This window comes from Eubalaena glacialis, chromosome 3, assembly GCF_028564815.1.
Source record: "Eubalaena glacialis isolate mEubGla1 chromosome 3, mEubGla1.1.hap2.+ XY, whole genome shotgun sequence".
Lineage (NCBI taxonomy): Eukaryota > Metazoa > Chordata > Mammalia > Artiodactyla > Balaenidae > Eubalaena > Eubalaena glacialis.
Window position 1 is genome coordinate 80,077,895 of NC_083718.1, and position 18,070 is coordinate 80,095,964.

General features: G+C 57.2%; 1 protein-coding gene across 2 annotated transcripts; it reads left to right on the forward strand.

Annotated features, from left to right (window-relative positions):
• Positions 1 to 1,585: 1,585 nt before the first annotated feature.
• INSRR (insulin receptor related receptor) lies at positions 1,586 to 17,267 on the forward strand. Of its 2 annotated transcripts, none has more exons than XM_061183277.1 (22): positions 1,586 to 1,970; positions 5,589 to 6,140; positions 7,721 to 8,024; positions 8,119 to 8,261; positions 8,475 to 8,619; positions 9,475 to 9,689; positions 9,972 to 10,098; positions 11,491 to 11,744; positions 11,958 to 12,125; positions 12,218 to 12,413; positions 12,601 to 12,642; positions 12,720 to 12,940; positions 13,179 to 13,315; positions 13,400 to 13,562; positions 13,810 to 13,915; positions 14,607 to 14,659; positions 14,843 to 15,072; positions 15,552 to 15,662; positions 15,794 to 15,953; positions 16,253 to 16,382; positions 16,515 to 16,649; positions 16,927 to 17,267. In XM_061183277.1, exons 1-22 carry the CDS (start codon positions 1,886 to 1,888, stop codon positions 17,168 to 17,170), a joined length of 3,921 nt encoding a protein of 1,306 aa, XP_061039260.1. In that variant the 5' UTR covers positions 1,586 to 1,885; the 3' UTR covers positions 17,171 to 17,267. The 2 variants fall into 2 exon arrangements, with proteins under 2 accessions (XP_061039260.1, XP_061039262.1); XM_061183279.1 differs by having other exon boundaries at positions 11,506 to 11,744.
• Positions 17,268 to 18,070: the final 803 nt, after the last annotated feature.

The following is an 18,070-nucleotide window of genomic DNA, read 5'->3' on the forward strand; positions in this document are numbered from 1 at the left end:
GATCTTACTCCGCACGGGGCGCGTGCCTGAGGGAGTGTGCATGTCACTTGGGATAAATTAAGTGAAACACTCTCTAAAGCCTAGAAGGAAATGGGAAGGGATCCCCAAAAGACCAAACGCAGAACCTGGGGAAGGAAAACAGAAGAGACAGAAAGGGAAGGTGTCGCCCCCAAACAGCCGGAGAATGGAGACCCGGGACCCGAGACGCCGATTTCCAGGAGAGGCCACAGGGTGGCGCTGGAAGCCCGCGCGCAAAGCTGTGAGCTCCGCCGAGGTTGGGTGGTTGGGGGCGCCGTCGGCAGCCCCCACTGCGCGGCGCCTGGCGACCCAGCGTCAGCCACTGACCCGGGCCAGCCGGCACTGGCCCCCAGGCTGGGTAGGGCCAAGCTGGGCTGGGCTGGCATCGATCGCTGTTCTGACAAGAGCATCGATTTCTGCGCGGAGAAATTAATAGCTCTCTTAGCTCCTCGGACGCGGGAGCCGCCCGCGGGCGGAGCTGGGGACCCGTCGGTCCAAGGAGGCCGCGCACCCGGAAAGCCCCGGGTCCCCAGCAGCAGTCACAGGGCAGGTCCCAGCCCCTTCACCCCGCGGGCCTCAAGCCGGGGAAAGGGGAAGGAAGAGGGGTTCTGGAGGAGGGACTTTTGAAGAAGGGTAGGGCAGACAAGGGCCCAAGGAACCCGCAAAGGAAGCCCTCCGAGAGGAGAGTTTTCTCCACCAGGGCCCCAGCACAGACTGTCCCCCAATTTCCCGAGACAGAGACAGACCGACCGACCAAGTAGCCTGAATTCAGGAAAGTGACGAGACAGAAGCGGGGCCCCACGGGGTCATTGCCCTCTCCACGAGGATTTTGGTTGGAACCAAGGGACTTAACTAGGACAGAGCCTTGCGCGCGAAAGCGGAAGTGACAGGCTCCTAAGGAGGTTACCAGGGACTCAAAGAGGCGAAGGACTTGACTATTCTGGAGACAAGTCGCATTCCCGCCGGGTTTCAAGCTCACCGGGTCGCTGTTGCCAGCAGTTACCCCGCAGGTGTCAAGGCAGCAGGTGGCCGAACTTAGAACCACCCCTCCCCGAGGGGCCCGGTCTTTCGCCGCCGCTCCGGCCGGCAGTGCAGCCCCAGTTGGGAGAAGTCCGCAGGGGCGAGGGAGGGGGGACCCACCTCAGCCGCAGCGGGGCTGGGGGGAGCTCTGTTCTTGGCCCACCATCCCCCTGTATTTTGGCCTTATTTCCCCAACAGACCTGTCCACCCCTGAGTTGTCAGGCTAAATATTTTGGCTTGGCGGGAGGGGAGGAGAGAACCGAGAGGTCCCAGCAAACCAATCCGTTCGGTCTGGGGCGGGGAGGCGGGAGCTGGGCGCGGCCCCTGCGTGCCACCCAGGGAGATACCGCGGCAGCGCGGCCAGCTGGCGCTGGGGAGCCGAGCGCGCCCGGAGGGATCCGGGGAGACTGTCCCCGGCGAGTCCCGCGCTCCCCGGGACCCCCCGCTCCTCTCCTCTGCCTGTTCCCCGGGCTTCTGCTCCGCCCTCGGCGTTGACCGGCCTCTTGCGCTGCCTTTTGCTCTGCACCCTGTGTTACTTTGTTTCCCTGGAAGCCTCTCTGAGTCTCTCCCCGTTGCTGTCTGCATCTCTGTCCTCATCTCTCTGTCTCTGTGTTCACACTGAGTCTCTGGCTCCAGCAGCCTGTCACCGTCTGTGTCTCTGTGGCTCTCATTACTTTTTTTTCTGTCTCCTGCCATCTCTGTGTGGGATTCTTTGTCACTCTGCCCCTTCCCTTCCCCTTCCCTCTGAAGCTTGCATCTCTGTGTCCCTTAGGGCCTATCAGGTCCTTCTCCTCCCTGGAGCCATCTGGAGAAGAGCCAGGACTGGGCACAAGGCAGGACTAGGACAATGGCAGTGCCCAGTCTGTGGCCATGGGTAGCCTGCCTGCTTGTGATCCTCCTCTCCTTGGGATTTAGCCTGGACACTCGCGAGGGTGAGTCCCCAGCACTGTCTCCTGGAGCCCCATCTCCCTTCCAGCAGACTGGGAGGCCAAACACTGAGCTTCCAGCCAGAACACATCTATTTACTTACTTCGACATGAAGACTGGGGTTAGGTCTCAGAAGGACTTCCCACCAGGAAGAGCATTTTGTTTCCCAGAGATGGGTGTTTTCCTCTCAGTTCCCTGGGAAATGAGAAGGACCCTGAAACAGGGATGAATAGATGTCCTCCATTCCTGCTTATGAAACAGTGATCCCAGTAAAGCCTGAATGAGAATCAAAATGAGGGGGTTAGTCTTAGAGGTCTTTTCTAGAGCCACTGAATGGGAAAGGGGCCAGGATGGGAAGGGGAGCTGAAAACTAGGCACCATTAAGTAACTGAACCCATTGTGCAGACAGGAAACTGAAGCTCAGAGAATTGAGAGATCAAGCTAGACTGAGGTCCTGAGCTCCTGCCTCCAGGTTCTGTCCCATGTCCCCCACTTTGAGGGCCCATCCGCTGGGGTAGGAGGCTTCTTTTAATTAGTCCCCAGGCTAAACACTTCCCATGTGTAGGGTTTTGGGGGTTGGGACCATGTAGACAAAGTGGCCCTCATGAGGGTGCTGGGGGCTTGGCAGGGAGAGGAAAAAGTGCTGAGAGTGGAAGATTCAAAGGTGGAAGGATGAAGAGATGTCCCTTTCCCCACACCCACCATTCCCTTCCAGACTGAGGAAGCTCAGGAATCCAGTTCTCTGTGCCTGCCTGAGGGGTCCCGTGATGCCCTCAGACTGGGGACTTCCAGGGGCAGAGCAGGGTCTCCCTTTCCTGCAGAGACAGAGGGGTGATGTGAATGGGTTGGGGCAGGGGGTCCCCTGAAGAGTGCTAGTCACAGAGGCATTGCCTGCAAGGCATAGCCCCACCCCCTGCACCCTTCCCCTCCTCCACCCCTCCCCTCCTCCTCTGCTGTGCCAGGACAGGGCATAGCAGATGCCAGCCAGGAGCATGGTTGTCAGGACAGGAGCACGGCCCTGGGGGCAGGGGGGCGGGGGAGGGTGGTGTTTGGTCAGGGGACCCAGATGTCCCGTTCCCAGTGCAGCTCTGCACACCACCATGTCCTGAGGGGAGGCAGGCAGGGGTTAACCTGTGTAGGTCGTAGATTTGTTTTTCCAAATGACTCCCATCAGGGGAGCCCTAGAAAGCCTGGGGCATGACGGGAAGTGGCATGTGGGCTCCTGAGAGAACCCCCCATCTGCCTGCAGAGCCTGATTGGCCTTTGCCTGGAGGGACTAGAAGTGTTTTCTCATTCTCCCTCTCTGTGTGTGTGCATGTGTGCCTGCATGTGCTCAGACACACACACACACACACACACACACAGAGTTGCTGGGTAGAGCCAAGCACAGGGACCATTAATGGCAACAGGGAGAAGGTGTGAAGTAAGCCCCAGGGGGCCAGCCTAGCCTGGCCACCCCCTTTCAACCATCAGGGGATGGGCCTGGGTATGTATGATGGGTGCATTGTTTCTTGAGGGCTGGGTAGGAAGGGAGGGAGTGGAGACTGGAGAGGTTAGCAGGACTTGAATGGCAAGCTGAAGGATTCAGACCTGAATCTTCCTGAGTGGGGACCATGGAAGGTATCCTTGGGAGAAGTGAGTTCAGGGACCAGGTATCCAGCCCATTAGGAGAATGGTCCTACGTGCCTTGGGGAAAGAAAGAAAAGGGGGGCTGGGGCCCTGCGATCCAAAGAAGCCAGACACACCCAGGTCCCCGAGGGAGGAGTGGACTTGGGATCCAGATGTCCATCGATTCAACCCACAACCCCTGAGTGCCCAGTGGTTCCTGCCCTGAACTGGGCACCATGTGGGGATGCTGACTAACAAGGGTCCCACGCTCAGCAGCCTCCCTCCTTGGAGGGGGTGACAGACAGACAGAAAGCAATGTTGGGGCAATACCCCAGGTATTCTGGTGTGGGTGCTGGACTAAGTGCAGCTGAGCCTGAAGTGATTAACTCAGAGGGTCAGGGAAGGTGGGGGCTTGACCTGAGGCTTTCAGGACAAGAACTGAGGGTGTTGGCAGGCCAAGGAACTCTTCTGAGGCTGGAGGTATTAGCGGGGCCCAGTTTATCAACACCCTGGAATGTCAGGCTGAGGAATTTAAACGTGAACTTTTGGCAATGGGAGCCACGGAATGTCCCTTCGAGAGTAAACAGATGCAGGGACCAGGCATCTAGCTTTCTCAGGCCGGGGAAAGAAGTGGAGTGTCTGAAGCTCAGACTACTGCTTCCCAGTCACAGATTTCATTCATTCATTCCTTCATCAAATATTTATTGAGCACCAATTTCGTGCCAGGCACTATACCAGGCACCAAGGATACAGCAATGAATTACACAATGATCCCTGCCGTTCTGGAGCTTACAATAAACAAAATAAATAAGTAAATTGTATATCAGCCAGTGTTAAGCATTTGGAGAAAAATTAAGTAGGAAGGGGAGTGGGACTTCCCTGGTGGTGCAGTGGTTAAGAATCTGCCTGCCAATGCAGGGGACACGGGTTCGAGCCCTAGTCCGGGAGGATCCCACATGGCTCAGAGCAACTAAGCCCGTGTGCCACAACTACTGAGCCTGCGCTCTAGAGCCCACAAGCCACAACTACTGAGCCCACGTGACACAACTACTGAAGTCCGCGCGCCTAGAGCCCGTGCTCCGCAACAAGAGAAGCCTCCGCAACAAGAGAAGCCACCGCAATGAGAAGCCCACGCACCGCCAGAAGAGAAGCCGCCACTCACCACAACTAGAGAAAGCCCGCGCAGCAGCAAAGACCCAATGCAGCCAAAAATAAATAAATAAATAAATTTATTTATTAAAAAAAAAAAAGTAGGAAGGGGAGTAGGGAGTGTTGCCATATTAAATAGGATGGTCAGAGAAGTCCTCATTGAGAAGGTGACATCTGAGCAAAGACTTAAAAGAGGTGAGGGAGCCATTGAGAGGGAAGAGTGTTCTAGCCAGAGGGAACAGAAAGTGCAAAGACCCCAAGGCAGAAGCTTGGCTAGCTTGTTTGAGGAACAGCAACGTGGCCAGTGTGTCTGAAGAAGAGAGAGAAAGCGGGTGAAGTTGGAGAGTTGCAGGGGCCCTGTAGGCTGTGGTAAGGACTTCGGCTTTTCATCAGTGAGATGAAAGCCATTGGGGAGTTTTGAGCAGTGGAGGAAAGTGATCCAGCTTGTGCGTTGTGTTTCCACTCTGGCTATAGAGGGGAGGATAGAAGAAAGAGGGGGCAGGGTGGAGGTGAGGAGACTATTTAGGAAGCTATTACTGTAAAGCCAGGAACAGATGATGGTGAAAGCAGTTCGGGTGGCTCTGGATATATTTTAAAGGTAGAGCCCACAGAGTACAGGGGTTAGAGAAGGAAAGGAATCATGGAGGCTTTAGCTTTGGAGTCTGACTGCAAGAATGAAGTTGCAATCAGCTGAGAAGGGGACGTGAGTTTGGGAGGGAAGGTCAGGAGCTCATTTTTGTCCATGTTGGCTCATCTGGTGGGGATCCTCCAAGCTGACAATGAGGCCTCTGAGGCCCAGGGAGGAGGTCACGCAAGGGGTGATTGGCCCAAACGGTACTGAGGGCTACCTGCACTTGTACCCACAGTGTGCCCCAGCCTGGACATCCGCTCAGAGGTGGCAGAGCTGCGTCGGCTGGAAAACTGCAGCGTGGTGGAGGGCCACCTGCAGATCCTGCTCATGTTCACAGCCACCGGCGAGGACTTCCGTGGCCTCAGCTTCCCACGCCTCACTCAGGTCACCGACTACCTGCTGCTCTTCCGTGTCTATGGCCTGGAGAGCCTGCGTGACCTCTTTCCCAACCTAGCGGTCATCCGCGGTGCCCGCCTCTTCCTGGGCTACGCGCTGGTCATCTTCGAGATGCCGCACCTGCGGGACGTGGGGCTGCCAGCGCTGGGGGCCGTGCTGAGTGGGGCCGTGCGCGTGGAGAAGAACCAGGAGCTCTGCCACCTCTCCACCATTGACTGGGGCCTGCTGCAGCCTTCACCTGGCGCCAACCACATTGTGGGCAACAAGCTGGGCGAGGAGTGTGCCGACGTGTGCCCCGGCGTGCTGGGCGCCACTGGCGAGCCCTGTGCCAGGACCACCTTCAGCGGGCACACCGACTACAGGTGCTGGACCTCCAGCCACTGCCAGAGAGGTGGGCACTGGCACAGAACACGACTAGGGGGCACAGAGGGGGCAGGGTCAAATGGGGCTGGCTGGCCGTAAGATGGTATGGGTAAGTACTTTGCCGACACCATTTATTTTAATCCTCACTCATCCCATGAGGGAGGTGCTGTTGCTATTCCAGTTTTGCAGATGAGGAAACTGAGGCTCAGAAAAGTTAAACAACTGATGTAGCATAAGGCAGTCAAGGGGTGGGCACAAGACAGCATCAGGTAGTTATGGAGAGACAGTAAAAGACAGGTGTAAGTTGGACGTGGTGAGGAGGGGCAGGGTGGCATGAGTGGATACAAGGCAGCTGCACAAGAAGCAGTATGGGGCAGTGGGCAAGAGCGAAGCCGACTGGCCTGTGTTTGAATCTCAGCTCTACTACTTACCAGCTATGTTTATTTAGCTTATCTGTGCCTCAGTTTCCTCATCTGTAAAACGATCAGAGCATTGTGATGAAGAATGAGCTATTCTGTAAAACATTAGAGCAGTGCCTGGGCCATGTTAGCAGTTCTATGCTTCTGATAAAAATGGCCACAGCACAGGCCGGCGGTATTGAAATGGGAAGGTTGGGAGCTGGGTGGAAGGAGAAAGGAGGAGGTGACAGATGAATGACAGGGCAGGTGAGGACAAATTATGTGAAGTGGGATCTTCTTTAGGAGGTAAGGTGCATGGAGGGGAAACAGAAGGAAAGAGTGGAGAAAAGGAGGAGTGGAATAAGGAGGGGATGGTTGGAGGAGGAAGTGAAAGTTATAGGGGAGGGAAAGAAGACCTTCAGAGACTGGGAGCAGATCTGGGGTCCCCAAGCTGGGGCTCTTTCCACGCAGCTCCTGGAGGTCAGCTCCCCTCACCCCAATGCCTCAGCACGAGGGCAGAAGAGTAACCAGATCCCTGCTGTATCCACTGGGCCCCACCTCCGCAATATCTCCCTGTTGGCTGTAAACACAGCTGCTGCATGTCCTTCTCGTGTATAGTGTCAACACGCCCTGGCTGACCCTTGCCACACGCATCGCTCCCACAGACATCCAGCTGCCGCTGTGCAGAGTAGCCAGGCCATTGGCACCCAGCCCCAAACCCATCCACATCTGCTTGGGGCCACCTCCCACCCAGGGCAGAGTGCTGAAGAGGGAGGAAGTATGGGCAGGGGCATGGGTCAAATGACCGGGGATGGCCCCTCCTTCTACACACTCCCAGGCCCACCTTGCCCTGGGCCTCACTCCTCAGGAGAAGCTGACTTGTTCACCTTGGCCCCATGCCCAGCAATGATCTGGGCACTAGGCCTAGACAGGACAGCAGGCTGGGGAGCAGCAGCCCTGATAGACAAGGTTACTGCTTGGTCCTGAGTTCTGACACCCCTGACTAGGCACTGTGGGAGGTGAGGAGTCACAGAGAGGGGCCACGGTTCCTATCTTCAAGAGCCCCTGTCTGCGGAAAACAGAGTGGGCAACCAGTGTCATCTGAGCTGGAGGGATTTGGGTGCAGACTAAGAGTGTTAGCCCAGGAGGAGGGGGTGGGGCCAGGACCAAGGAGGCGTGGGTAAGGTCTAATGCAGCACTCTGCCCGCAGTGTGCCCCTGTCCCCGTGGGCTGGCCTGCACAGTTAGGGGTGAGTGCTGCCACACTGAATGCCTGGGAGGCTGCAGCCGGCCAGAAGACCCCCATGCCTGTGTCGCCTGCCGCCACCTCTACTTCCAGGGTGCCTGCCACAGGGCGTGCCCTCCAGGCACCTACCAGCATGAGTCCTGGCGCTGCGTCACGGCCGAGCACTGTGCCAGCCTGCGCTCTGTGCCTGGCCGCGCCTCCACCTTCGGCATCCACCAGGGTAGTTGCCTGGCCCAATGCCCTCCAGGCTTCACCCGTAATGACAGCAGGTGAGTGTCGGGTGGGCGGGGGGCACCCTTGGAGCAGTGAGGAGGCCCACACTGGTCCAGGGCTCATGCCACATCCTCTGCTTGCCCCTACTAGCATATTCTGCCACAAATGCGAGGGGCTATGCCCCAAAGAGTGCAAAGTGGGCACCAAGACCATCGACTCTGTCCAGGCAGCACAGGATCTGGTGGGCTGCACCCACGTGGAAGGGAGCCTCATCCTCAATCTTCGTCAAGGCTGTTAGTGCCTTCCTCAGGACCATACCTCTCCTCCTGGCCACACCCTTCCTCCTGGCCACACCCCTTACAATGATCCAGCTGAAGCACCACTTTCCACCATCCCGGGTCCCAGCCCTGAGGGCCCCCTTCCCTTGGCCCCCGTTCAGCTCCCCCCTCCCAATGGAACCATCACTTTCCTTGCCCCTGCTCCAGCCCTGTCTTCCTCATTCCCAGATAACCTGGAGCTGGAGCTGCAGCGCAGCCTGGGACTGGTAGAGACCATCACTGGCTTCCTCAAAATCAAGCACTCCTTTGCCCTCGTGTCCCTAGGCTTTTTCAAGAACCTCAAACTAATCCGGGGGGACACCATGGTGGATGGGTAAGGGGTCAGAAATAGTTCCCTCTATCTCATCTCCTCCCCAACACTCCCAAAACTGTGGTGAAGAGTATGGGAACCAGCTCTGCTACTTACTAGCTGTGTGACTCTGGGTAGGTTACTTAACTTCTCTGGTCCTCAACTTTCTCATCTGTGAAATGGGGCTAATATAACTCTACTTATTTCTTAGGGCTGTTGTGAATATTACTTAAGTTGTTATGTATAAAGCACTTAAAACAGAGCCTGAAACAGAGTATATATTACTACATAAAATTATAGTTACATATAACTCTATATGTATTGGCTATAATTGTTATCATCTGATCCTCTTAGCTGCAGAGCAAGACTGCCTGGGTTTGAAACCCATTCCTACCTTTACCAGTCGAGGCCTACCCTTAATGTAGCCAGGATTTTTCAAAATAATGTTTTAAATTACCATCCAGCCAAGTGGTTTCTCATGTACCCCCAGGGGTGCCCCCGCTCCAGCTGGAGAGGCATAGCCCCAGGCTGAGTCCCACTCCTCCCTGTGTCCCCAAAGCCAGGACAGAACCTGAAACATAGCAGGTGCTCAGTTAATGTGAGATGAGGAAAGGAGGGAGGCAGAAAAACAGTTGACCCCATTTCACTGATGAGGAAAACACAGAGTGTGGGTGACTTGCCGGACCTCACATTTCTGGTCAGTGGCACCGAGTGGGTGTGTACGAATGCTCCAGGTGTACTGGTGTGGGTGGGCTGCTGTGTGCCCCTCCTTCCCTGTGCCCCCAGTGCAGCCCCTTTGGGAAGAACCCATAAGACACCCCCTTCCTCACCCCTTGCCCCCACCGGCCGTGCAGAGCAAGGTTCCCTGGCCTCCCCCAGGAACTACACTCTGTATGTGCTGGACAACCAGAACCTGCAGCAGCTGGGCTCCTGGGTGGCTGCGGGGCTCGCCATTCCCGTGGGCAAGATATACTTCGCCTTCAACCCACGCCTCTGCCTGGAACACATCTACCGCTTGGAGGAGGTGACTGGCACGAAGGGACGGCAAAACAAGGCAGAGATCAACCCCCGCACCAACGGAGACCGAGCTGCCTGTGAGGCCCAATACCCCAACCCCTGGCACCCTGGCAGTGAGAGATGTGACCCCAAGGAACACCCAGACGCGCGCACACGCTGACTTTCACACACACTGAAATACACCAGACATGCTCCCGGGTGGAAGGGGACGCTTGAAGGGGACAATGTGATAAGTTCTCTTCAGAGGTCACATTGGGGGTGGGATGCTGCGGCGTCAGGGTCGGGGGTTGGGAGTAGGCGGCTCAAGCAGGTGCTCTCAACACGGTCAAGAGCAAGTGTTCGCCCTTCACCCCGACCAGGCCAGACTCGCACCCTGCGCTTCGTGTCCAACGTGACGGAGGCCGACCGTATCTTGCTGCGCTGGGAGCGCTTCGAGCCGCTGGAGGCTCGCGACCTACTCAGCTTCATCGTGTACTACAAGGAGTCGTGAGTGGCGGGGGCGGGGCCAGAGCGGGTGGGGCCAGAGCGGGGGCGGGGCCAGAGCGGGCCGGGGTCAGAGCCCGACCAGGTCAATTTGTTCACGACCGCAGGCAGGTGAGGGCAGAGCCCCGGGGGGCTGTGGAGAGCCAGCAAGCCAGGACCCCAGAGTCGCACTCCCTCGTAGGGCCCACGTCTGGCTCTCTCCTCTCACCTTCTTCATCCCTTCATGCCTCAGTTTCACCTTAACCAGTGATGAGGAGAGGACAATCAGGATTTCTGAAAGCCCAGGAGAGGTGCCCTGCTGGGAAGGCCTGGATAATTAAACTTCAATTCACTATGCTAATGTTTCGTACTGACCACATGCTCCTGCCCCAGCAGCGGTTTGGGAAGTACCCACTAATTTGGCCAGTTTTATGCATATCTTTGCCAGCATTTCATTAAAGCCTGAGGAAGGGAGGGAGCAGGGACAACCAAGGACCAGCTGCTCTTTTCTTTGGAGAGAATGTACTGACCATAGCAGGATGGATAGTGGTTAGACCACAGGAAGAACTTCTCCAAAAGCATGGCTAGGGATCAAAAATAGAATTCCTTAGAGAAGAGAGATGGATTTGGGAAGGCAAGCTGGGAGGGCAGGAGTGAGGAGTACTAGCCCTCTGTGGTAGATAGAAGATGGGAGCCACCTGGTTTGGAATCATTTCCTGTGAATTAAAATGGAGAGATCTTAGTTGCCCACTAGCACAGGGCCTGACCTGGGAGGAAGGGAGAAATACTAATGGTGGGAGGCCCGCTCACAGGGCCAAGACTCTCCTAGGCCTCAGTGGAAGATGAAGGACTCTAGCACGAGGAGCTGGAGAGTTTGTTAAATACAGATTCCTGGGCCCCGCTCCCACAGATTCTGATTCCGTTAGTCCTGGGCAGGGCCCATAAATCTGCATTTCTAACAAGCTTCAGCATTCAGGTAATGCTGAATCTTCTGGGCCATGGACCACACGTTAAGGAATGCTAACATGGACTGCAATGTAAAGCCCCGGCCTCCCACCCCTACCCACCGGTTGTAGAGCTCACATTCTGCAGGACTATACACAGCTGCCTTTGGACTCAAAGGGCAGAGAATCTTCGAGGTCTTTCAGGAAACTCCCCTAGCATCTGCCTTGCAGTGTGGCTATGGCTGTGCTCCCTTAGAGATATACTGGGGATCCTGGCTCAATTCCAGCTCTGAGCAGACCCGCTCAGTGAGTGTGTCATGCCCACAAGGCACCTGCCCCAAAGGGCAGACCCACACCTGCTTCTGAATGCCCTCATACTGGAAGAAGCATGACAATGACAGTCTTGGAGTGATTCAGAGAGGAGGGGGATGCTAGAAACTGGGGTTGGGGCTGAGCTGCCCCTCATCTCTAGGGATGGGGTGTTCAGCCCATTCCAGAATGCCACAGAGCATGTAGGTCCAGATGCCTGTGGGGCCCAGAGCTGGAACCTACTGGATGTGGAACTGCCCCTAAGCCGCACCCAGGAGCCAGGTGTGACCCTAACCCCGCTCAAGCCCTGGACACAGTACGCAGTGTTTGTGCGGGCCATCACGCTGACCACTGCAGAGGACAGTCCCCACCAAGGAGCCCAAAGCCCCATCATCTACCTCCGAACCTTACCTGCAGGTAGGCTGAAGCCTTTGAAGGGGGTTGGGAGCTAAATGCCTGGGTCCTAGTGAGAATGGGGGAACCCAAGCACCAGAAATAGAGAAGCTGGGTCACTGAACACCGGGCCTATAGAGGCTGGGAGGCCGGACCTCAGAGAGAGGGGCCCTTAACCAGACAGTATTTGAAAGGGGGATCTGCAGCCCCTCAGTTGTACCCTACTCACACCCCCAGCACCCACAGTGCCCCAGGACGTCATCTCCACGTCCAACTCCTCCTCCCACCTGCTGGTGCGCTGGAAGCCACCGACCCAGCGCAACGGAAACATCACCTACTACCTGGTGCTGTGGCAACGCCTGGCAGAGGACAGCGACCTCTACCTCAATGACTACTGCCACCGCGGTGCGCAGGGAGGAGGCGCGGACCGGAGGGGTTGGGGTGTCGGGCCGCGGGCGCTGCTAGTCTAACTCTTTCCTTCGCCGCCGCCGCACCAGGCTTGCGGCTGCCCACCAGCAACAACGAGCCCCGCTTCGACCGCGAAGACGGGGAACTCGAGGCCGACAGGGAGCCTGGCTGCTGCCCTTGCCAGCACCCACCTCCTGGGCAGGTCCTGCCACCGCTGGAGGCACAGGAGGCCTCCTTCCAGAAGAAGTTTGAAAACTTTCTACACAATGCCATCACCATCCCCAAGTGCGTCTCGGCACGAGAGAGCCGGGAGGCCAGGGTGCTGATGAGCGGGGTTTGCGGGCGGGGGACGGGGGGGCGGGGCCTGGGTTGTGGGTGGGTTTGGGAGGCGGTCCGCCGTTGCAGAGGGCACTGGGGCGCCTTCCAGGCGGACCTGACAGGGCCCACCTCCCCGATCCCCCGGTCTCCCCAGATCCCCTTGGAAGGTGACGTCCATCAATAAGAGCCCTCAAAGGTGAGCGGGGGCGGAGCAGGGGCCGAGAGGCGTGGCTCTCGGGACCGGGGCCTGGCTCTGACTTGCGCCCTCCCTAGGGACTCAGGGAGGCACCGCCGGGCAGCCGGGGCCCTCCGGCTTGGGGGGAACAGCTCGGATTTCGAGATCCAGGAGGACAAAGTGCCCCGGGAGCGAGCGGTGCTGAGGGGCCTGCGCCACTTCACAGAGTACCGGATCGACATTCATGCCTGCAACCACGCGGCGCACACTGTGGGCTGCAGCGCTGCCACCTTCGTCTTTGCGCGTACCATGCCCCATAGTAGGTGACCCCCCCCAGCTCTACCCCGCCCACACACCGACCCCAAGGACCCCATCCAATTAGTGCTCCAACTAGCCAGTTTGACCTCCCGCCAACCTCAGGGCCGCAGTTTGCTCACCCTTCCCAGTCCCCATAATCCCAGCGTTTCCTCAAACCTCCCAGTTTAGAGCCCTTGGGTTTGAACATGAAGGTGAGAGGAAATACTTGTGGCCGGGCTGCCTGATGCCCTGTCCTGCAGGAGAGGCTGATGGCATCCCAGGGAAGGTGGCCTGGGAGGCAGCCAGCAAAAGCAGTGTTCTCCTACGCTGGCTTGAGCCACCGGACCCCAACGGACTCATTCTCAAGTACGAAATCAAGTACCGCCGCTTGGGAGAGGTAGGTACCCCAGGAGACACCCTAACCTAGCCCCAATTTGTGTCTCCATCCTCTTCCCAGCCAGCTATTCTGTGTTGCCCTCAGGAGGCCACAGTGCTGTGTGTGTCCCGCCTGCGATATGCCAAGTTTGGGGGCGTCCACCTGGCCCTGCTGCCTCCTGGAAACTACTCTGCCAGAGTTCGGGCAACCTCACTGGCTGGCAACGGCTCCTGGACAGACGGTGTCGCTTTCTACATCCCTGGCCCAGGTATGCAGAGCCTCTGTCCCAGACCTGTACTCCCAAACAGCCCCACCTGGGTCCCCAGACACATCTCCAATTGTGGAAACCACAGGCCCCTCCACCCCATCCCTCCCCCATCCTCACCTCCCATTGTGGAAAGAGAAGTGTCCTCTACCCTCTGACTTCTCCATCTTTTTTTATTATTATTGTTTTTTTCTTTTTTTTCTGACTTCTCCATCTTTGACCCAACCCTCTGCTGCCTTCTGGCCACCAGAGGAGGAAGACTCCGGGGGGCTGCACGTCCTTCTCACTGTCACCCCCGTGGGGCTCATGCTGCTCATCATTCTTGCTGCCCTCGGTTTCTTCTACAGCAGGAAGAGGTGATGACAAGTCCCATTGGTTCCCAACCCCCTTCTTCCCTGAGCCCTCATCATAAGGTCAGTGCGATCAGAGGGTAGTAGATGAGACAGCAGAAAGGAATTCCTTAGAAGCAGTAACTCTTCCCCTGGGGGCGGCATGGAGGAAAGAGACATACCTTTCAGTTAGGGGGACCAACTTGTCCACGTTTGCCTGGGACTTTCCTGATTTTGGTAGTGAAAGTCCCAAATCCTGGGAAACCCCTCAGTCTGGGCATACTGGGTCTGTTGGTCACCAAACTCTTAGCCTGAGAACTAATGAAACTGGTCCTATCATAGCAGGCGGAGAAGCAGGAGACCTCAGGATGTGTCCTGGGATCCTGGGATTCTTGATGTCAGATCCCCCTAGGGCTGGATATGAGAGGGAACTGAGGGCAGGACTTTGATTAGCTGGGTTCTGAGGACTAGCTGAGCAGACGGCAGCTTCTCTACTTCTGTCCTCCCTTTTCCCAGCCTGTCAGATCCCAGATCCCAGGACTAGGGCCAAGACTAGCTTGGAAAGTGCTTGGTGTTCCCCAGGGGTCACCCTGATCAGAGCTAGGGGTATGATCAGTAACTTCCTTCCTCCTTGTAATGTCCCTCTTCCTTGTCCTCTGACATTGCTTCTTCCTTCCCGAGGACCCTTCCTGTCTGACCCCCTCACCTCCCATTGCAGAAACAGCATGCTGTATACCTCTGTGAATCCGGAGTACTTCAGTGCCTCTCATAGTAGGTCTGGGGGTGGCTGGACGGGTGGTGTGGGAAAGGGAGACAGGAGGGGAGAAGAGGCAGACTTCCAGACCATCTTGGAGAAGGCAGCCTTGGGACCCGAGCCCTTCAGAAGAGAAGAGAAGTGGGTGGAGGTGTGGCAGAGAGCAGTACCCTTGCCTTGTGACTCCCACTTCCTCTCAGTGTACATCCCTGATGAGTGGGAGGTGCCTCGGGAGCAGATCTCCATAATCCGGGAACTGGGCCAGGGCTCTTTTGGGATGGTATACGAGGGGCTGGCACAAGGACTTGAGGTTGGAGAGGAGCTCACGCCCGTGGCCCTGAAGACGGTGAATGAGCTGGCCAGCCCACGAGAACGCATTGAGTTCCTCAAGGAAGCCTCTGTCATGAAGGCATTCAAGTGTCACCATGTGGTAAGGGAGGGTCAAGGGCATTGTCAGGGTCAAAATTAGGGTGAAGTTCATGTGGTAAGAGGGAAAAGATCAGAGATGATTTCAGGACGCCATCAAGTTCAGGGTTGGGCCTGTGGTTAGGATCCTAATTGGGGTAAAGCTCATGGCTGGGGTTAGAGTCAAAACAGGGTCATCATAGGGCCATGGTAGGATCACGGCTAGGGCTGGAATCAGTCATGGTGGAAGTCAATATTGAGTGTTCACATCATTATTAGGATCACGGTCAGAGTTGATTCAATCATGAAGATTGGGATGATAGTCAGATCAATTAAGGTCATGGGTTAGCGACAGGGTCATTGTTAGGTCAAGATTAGGGTTATGGTCATGGTTGGGGTTAGGAGGGTTGGTGTCTGGGTCAGTTGTGACAGCAGAACAAGGTTTTGGCCAGTGAGATCAAGGGAGCTGGGTAGACCTACAACCAGGCTCTTTGTCCATCCCAGGTACGTCTCCTGGGTGTGGTGTCTCAGGGCCAGCCAACTCTGGTCATCATGGAGTTAATGACCCGAGGGGACCTCAAGAGCCATCTTCGATCTTTGCGGCCTGAGGCAGAGGTAGGGACCAGGAAGATCCTGGGTGAGGGGCTGGGGAGTTAGAGAGGACTTGGGCACAGTTGTAGGGGTAATCATTTGGCAGGAGTCCAGCCTCAAGTTCCTACTTCACTAGCCCCCTCTCTTGGCTCTAGAACAACCCTGGGCTCCCTCGGCCAGCACTGGGAGATATGATCCAGATGGCTGGTGAGATCGCAGATGGCATGGCCTACCTCGCTGCCAACAAGTTTGTGCACCGAGACCTGGCGGCCCGAAACTGCATGGTGTCCCAGGACTTCACCGTCAAGATCGGGGGTACAGAGGGGGCCAGGCAGGTGGGGGCAGCCTGGGTAGAGTGACTCCCCCTAAGCGAGGCTTAAGGAGACCCAGGCCTGTCCCACAGCTCTGTCCCTGATAGCCCCCCACCCTGGATCTCAGTCTCCTCGTCCGAGGGCAGCGGGATTTGGATGGGATGATCTCTGAGGTCCTTTGAGCCCTCACATTCCAGGATTCTTGGAGACTATGGAGGTGGAGAGGGTTGGGAGAGGTATTCCTGGGGCAGGAGCTGGTGAATGGCTCTGCTGCCCCACACCCCGTCTACCCTCACTTTCCAGACTTCGGGATGACTCGAGATGTGTATGAGACAGACTATTACCGCAAGGGCGGGAAGGGGCTGCTGCCTGTGCGCTGGATGGCCCCTGAGTCCCTCAAAGATGGAATCTTCACCACCCACTCGGATGTCTGGTGGGGCCTGGCTGGAGCAGAGGGCTCAGGGGGTGTGGAGGCAGGGCCTTGGGAGAGGCCTGGGTGCACTCCTTGGGGTGCGCTGAGCTGCATTAAGGGTGCTGGGCTCAGGCCCTCCTCCACGTCCTCCAGGTCCTTTGGCGTGGTGCTCTGGGAGATTGTGACCCTGGCTGAACAACCCTACCAGGGCCTATCCAATGAGCAGGTGCTCAAGTTCGTCATGGATGGCGGGGTCCTAGAGGAGCTGGAGAGCTGTCCCGTTCAGCTGTGAGTCACCCCAGTCTGCCCCTGCCTCGTCCCTGCCCTGCCTATACCTGTCCCACCCCCGTGAGTCTGGCCCACCTCCTCTGATGCTTTTACTTGCACTGATCCCCAGCTCTGAGCCCTCCAACTCAAAATCCCCACTACAACCCCCATTTACTCCCCTGTGACCCTTGCAGACATAATCCCCCATGACCCCCCCCTACAATCACACTGATTGACCCTCTCAGTGCAGGAGGCAGGACGTGTGCACCCCTCTGACACTGCCCCCCACCTCCACCAGGCAGGAGCTGATGCACCGCTGCTGGCAGCAGAACCCGCGCCTGCGCCCAACTTTTACCCACATCCTGGACAGCGTACAGGAAGAGCTGCGGCCCTCCTTCCGCCTCCTTTCCTTCTATTACAGCCCAGAGTGCCGGGGGGCCCGGGCTTCCCTGCTGCCCACAGATGGAGAGCCCGACTCCCCGCCAACCCCTAAAGGGGCTTCCTCAGACTTCAGCCCCCAAAATGGGGGTCCAGGGCACTGAGGGGCACCCCATTCCCTGGCTGGTTGGCCTCCCATGGGCAGAGAGGAAGGGACCTGACCTTTGCAGCCATGAGATGCTGAGACAGGGCAGGGGGTGGCCGAGGGGGGCACAGAGAGCAGGAGCAGGACAGATTGGGGGTGACGGGGAGAGCAGAGCAGAGTCATGGCAGGAAAGATTTTCTCAGGAATCTGATCCTCCATGAGAAAGTAATCAAGGCCACAACAGAAGCGGAGGTTAGACCGTGGACAAGACATCCTGCCCTCTGAGTGAGAGAGCCTACTCAGACTAGGAAGAGAGGCCTGCCCGCCCCAGAGGCAGGGTCTGGGGAACCCCACCCTCGGCTTCGGAGCTCCTGTGGGCATCTGGGGCCATCAGCACGTTTGAAACCAGATGAGCAGCCAGAATCGGGCCTGGAACCCTCTCGGTCTGTGTTTGGGATGCTGGGTTTGGGCGTCCACATGACTGCTCCTCTCACCTCCTCCCCTCTGCCCCGTACCGCAGGGGTTGTGGGGAGAACCCAGGGACCCGGGTGAGTGGGTTCCCAGCCTGGCCTGGAGGCCTGCCCTCACCCCTTCCTCTCCTTTGCCATACCCAAAGACCCCAAGCTTGCTGCTCCCCCTTCCTCTTCTCCAGGGCGTTCCCTTGGTGCAGATTCACCCCTTCTCCCAGTCCTTTCCCCCTCAATCCCCCTCCTACCCTTGGATTATTAAGGTTTTAATAGCCTTGCTTCCTCCCTGCCCTCACTTCTGCCCCCCACCCCTGCCTCTCATGGGAAGACTGGAGAAGGCACAATAAAGGCCGAGGTCTGTTTATACCCTGGTCCCGGGCAGCCCATTATCTCTCCATCTATATGGTGTTAACACTGGATGAACTTCCTCCCTCCCTCCTTGGGGACTTGAG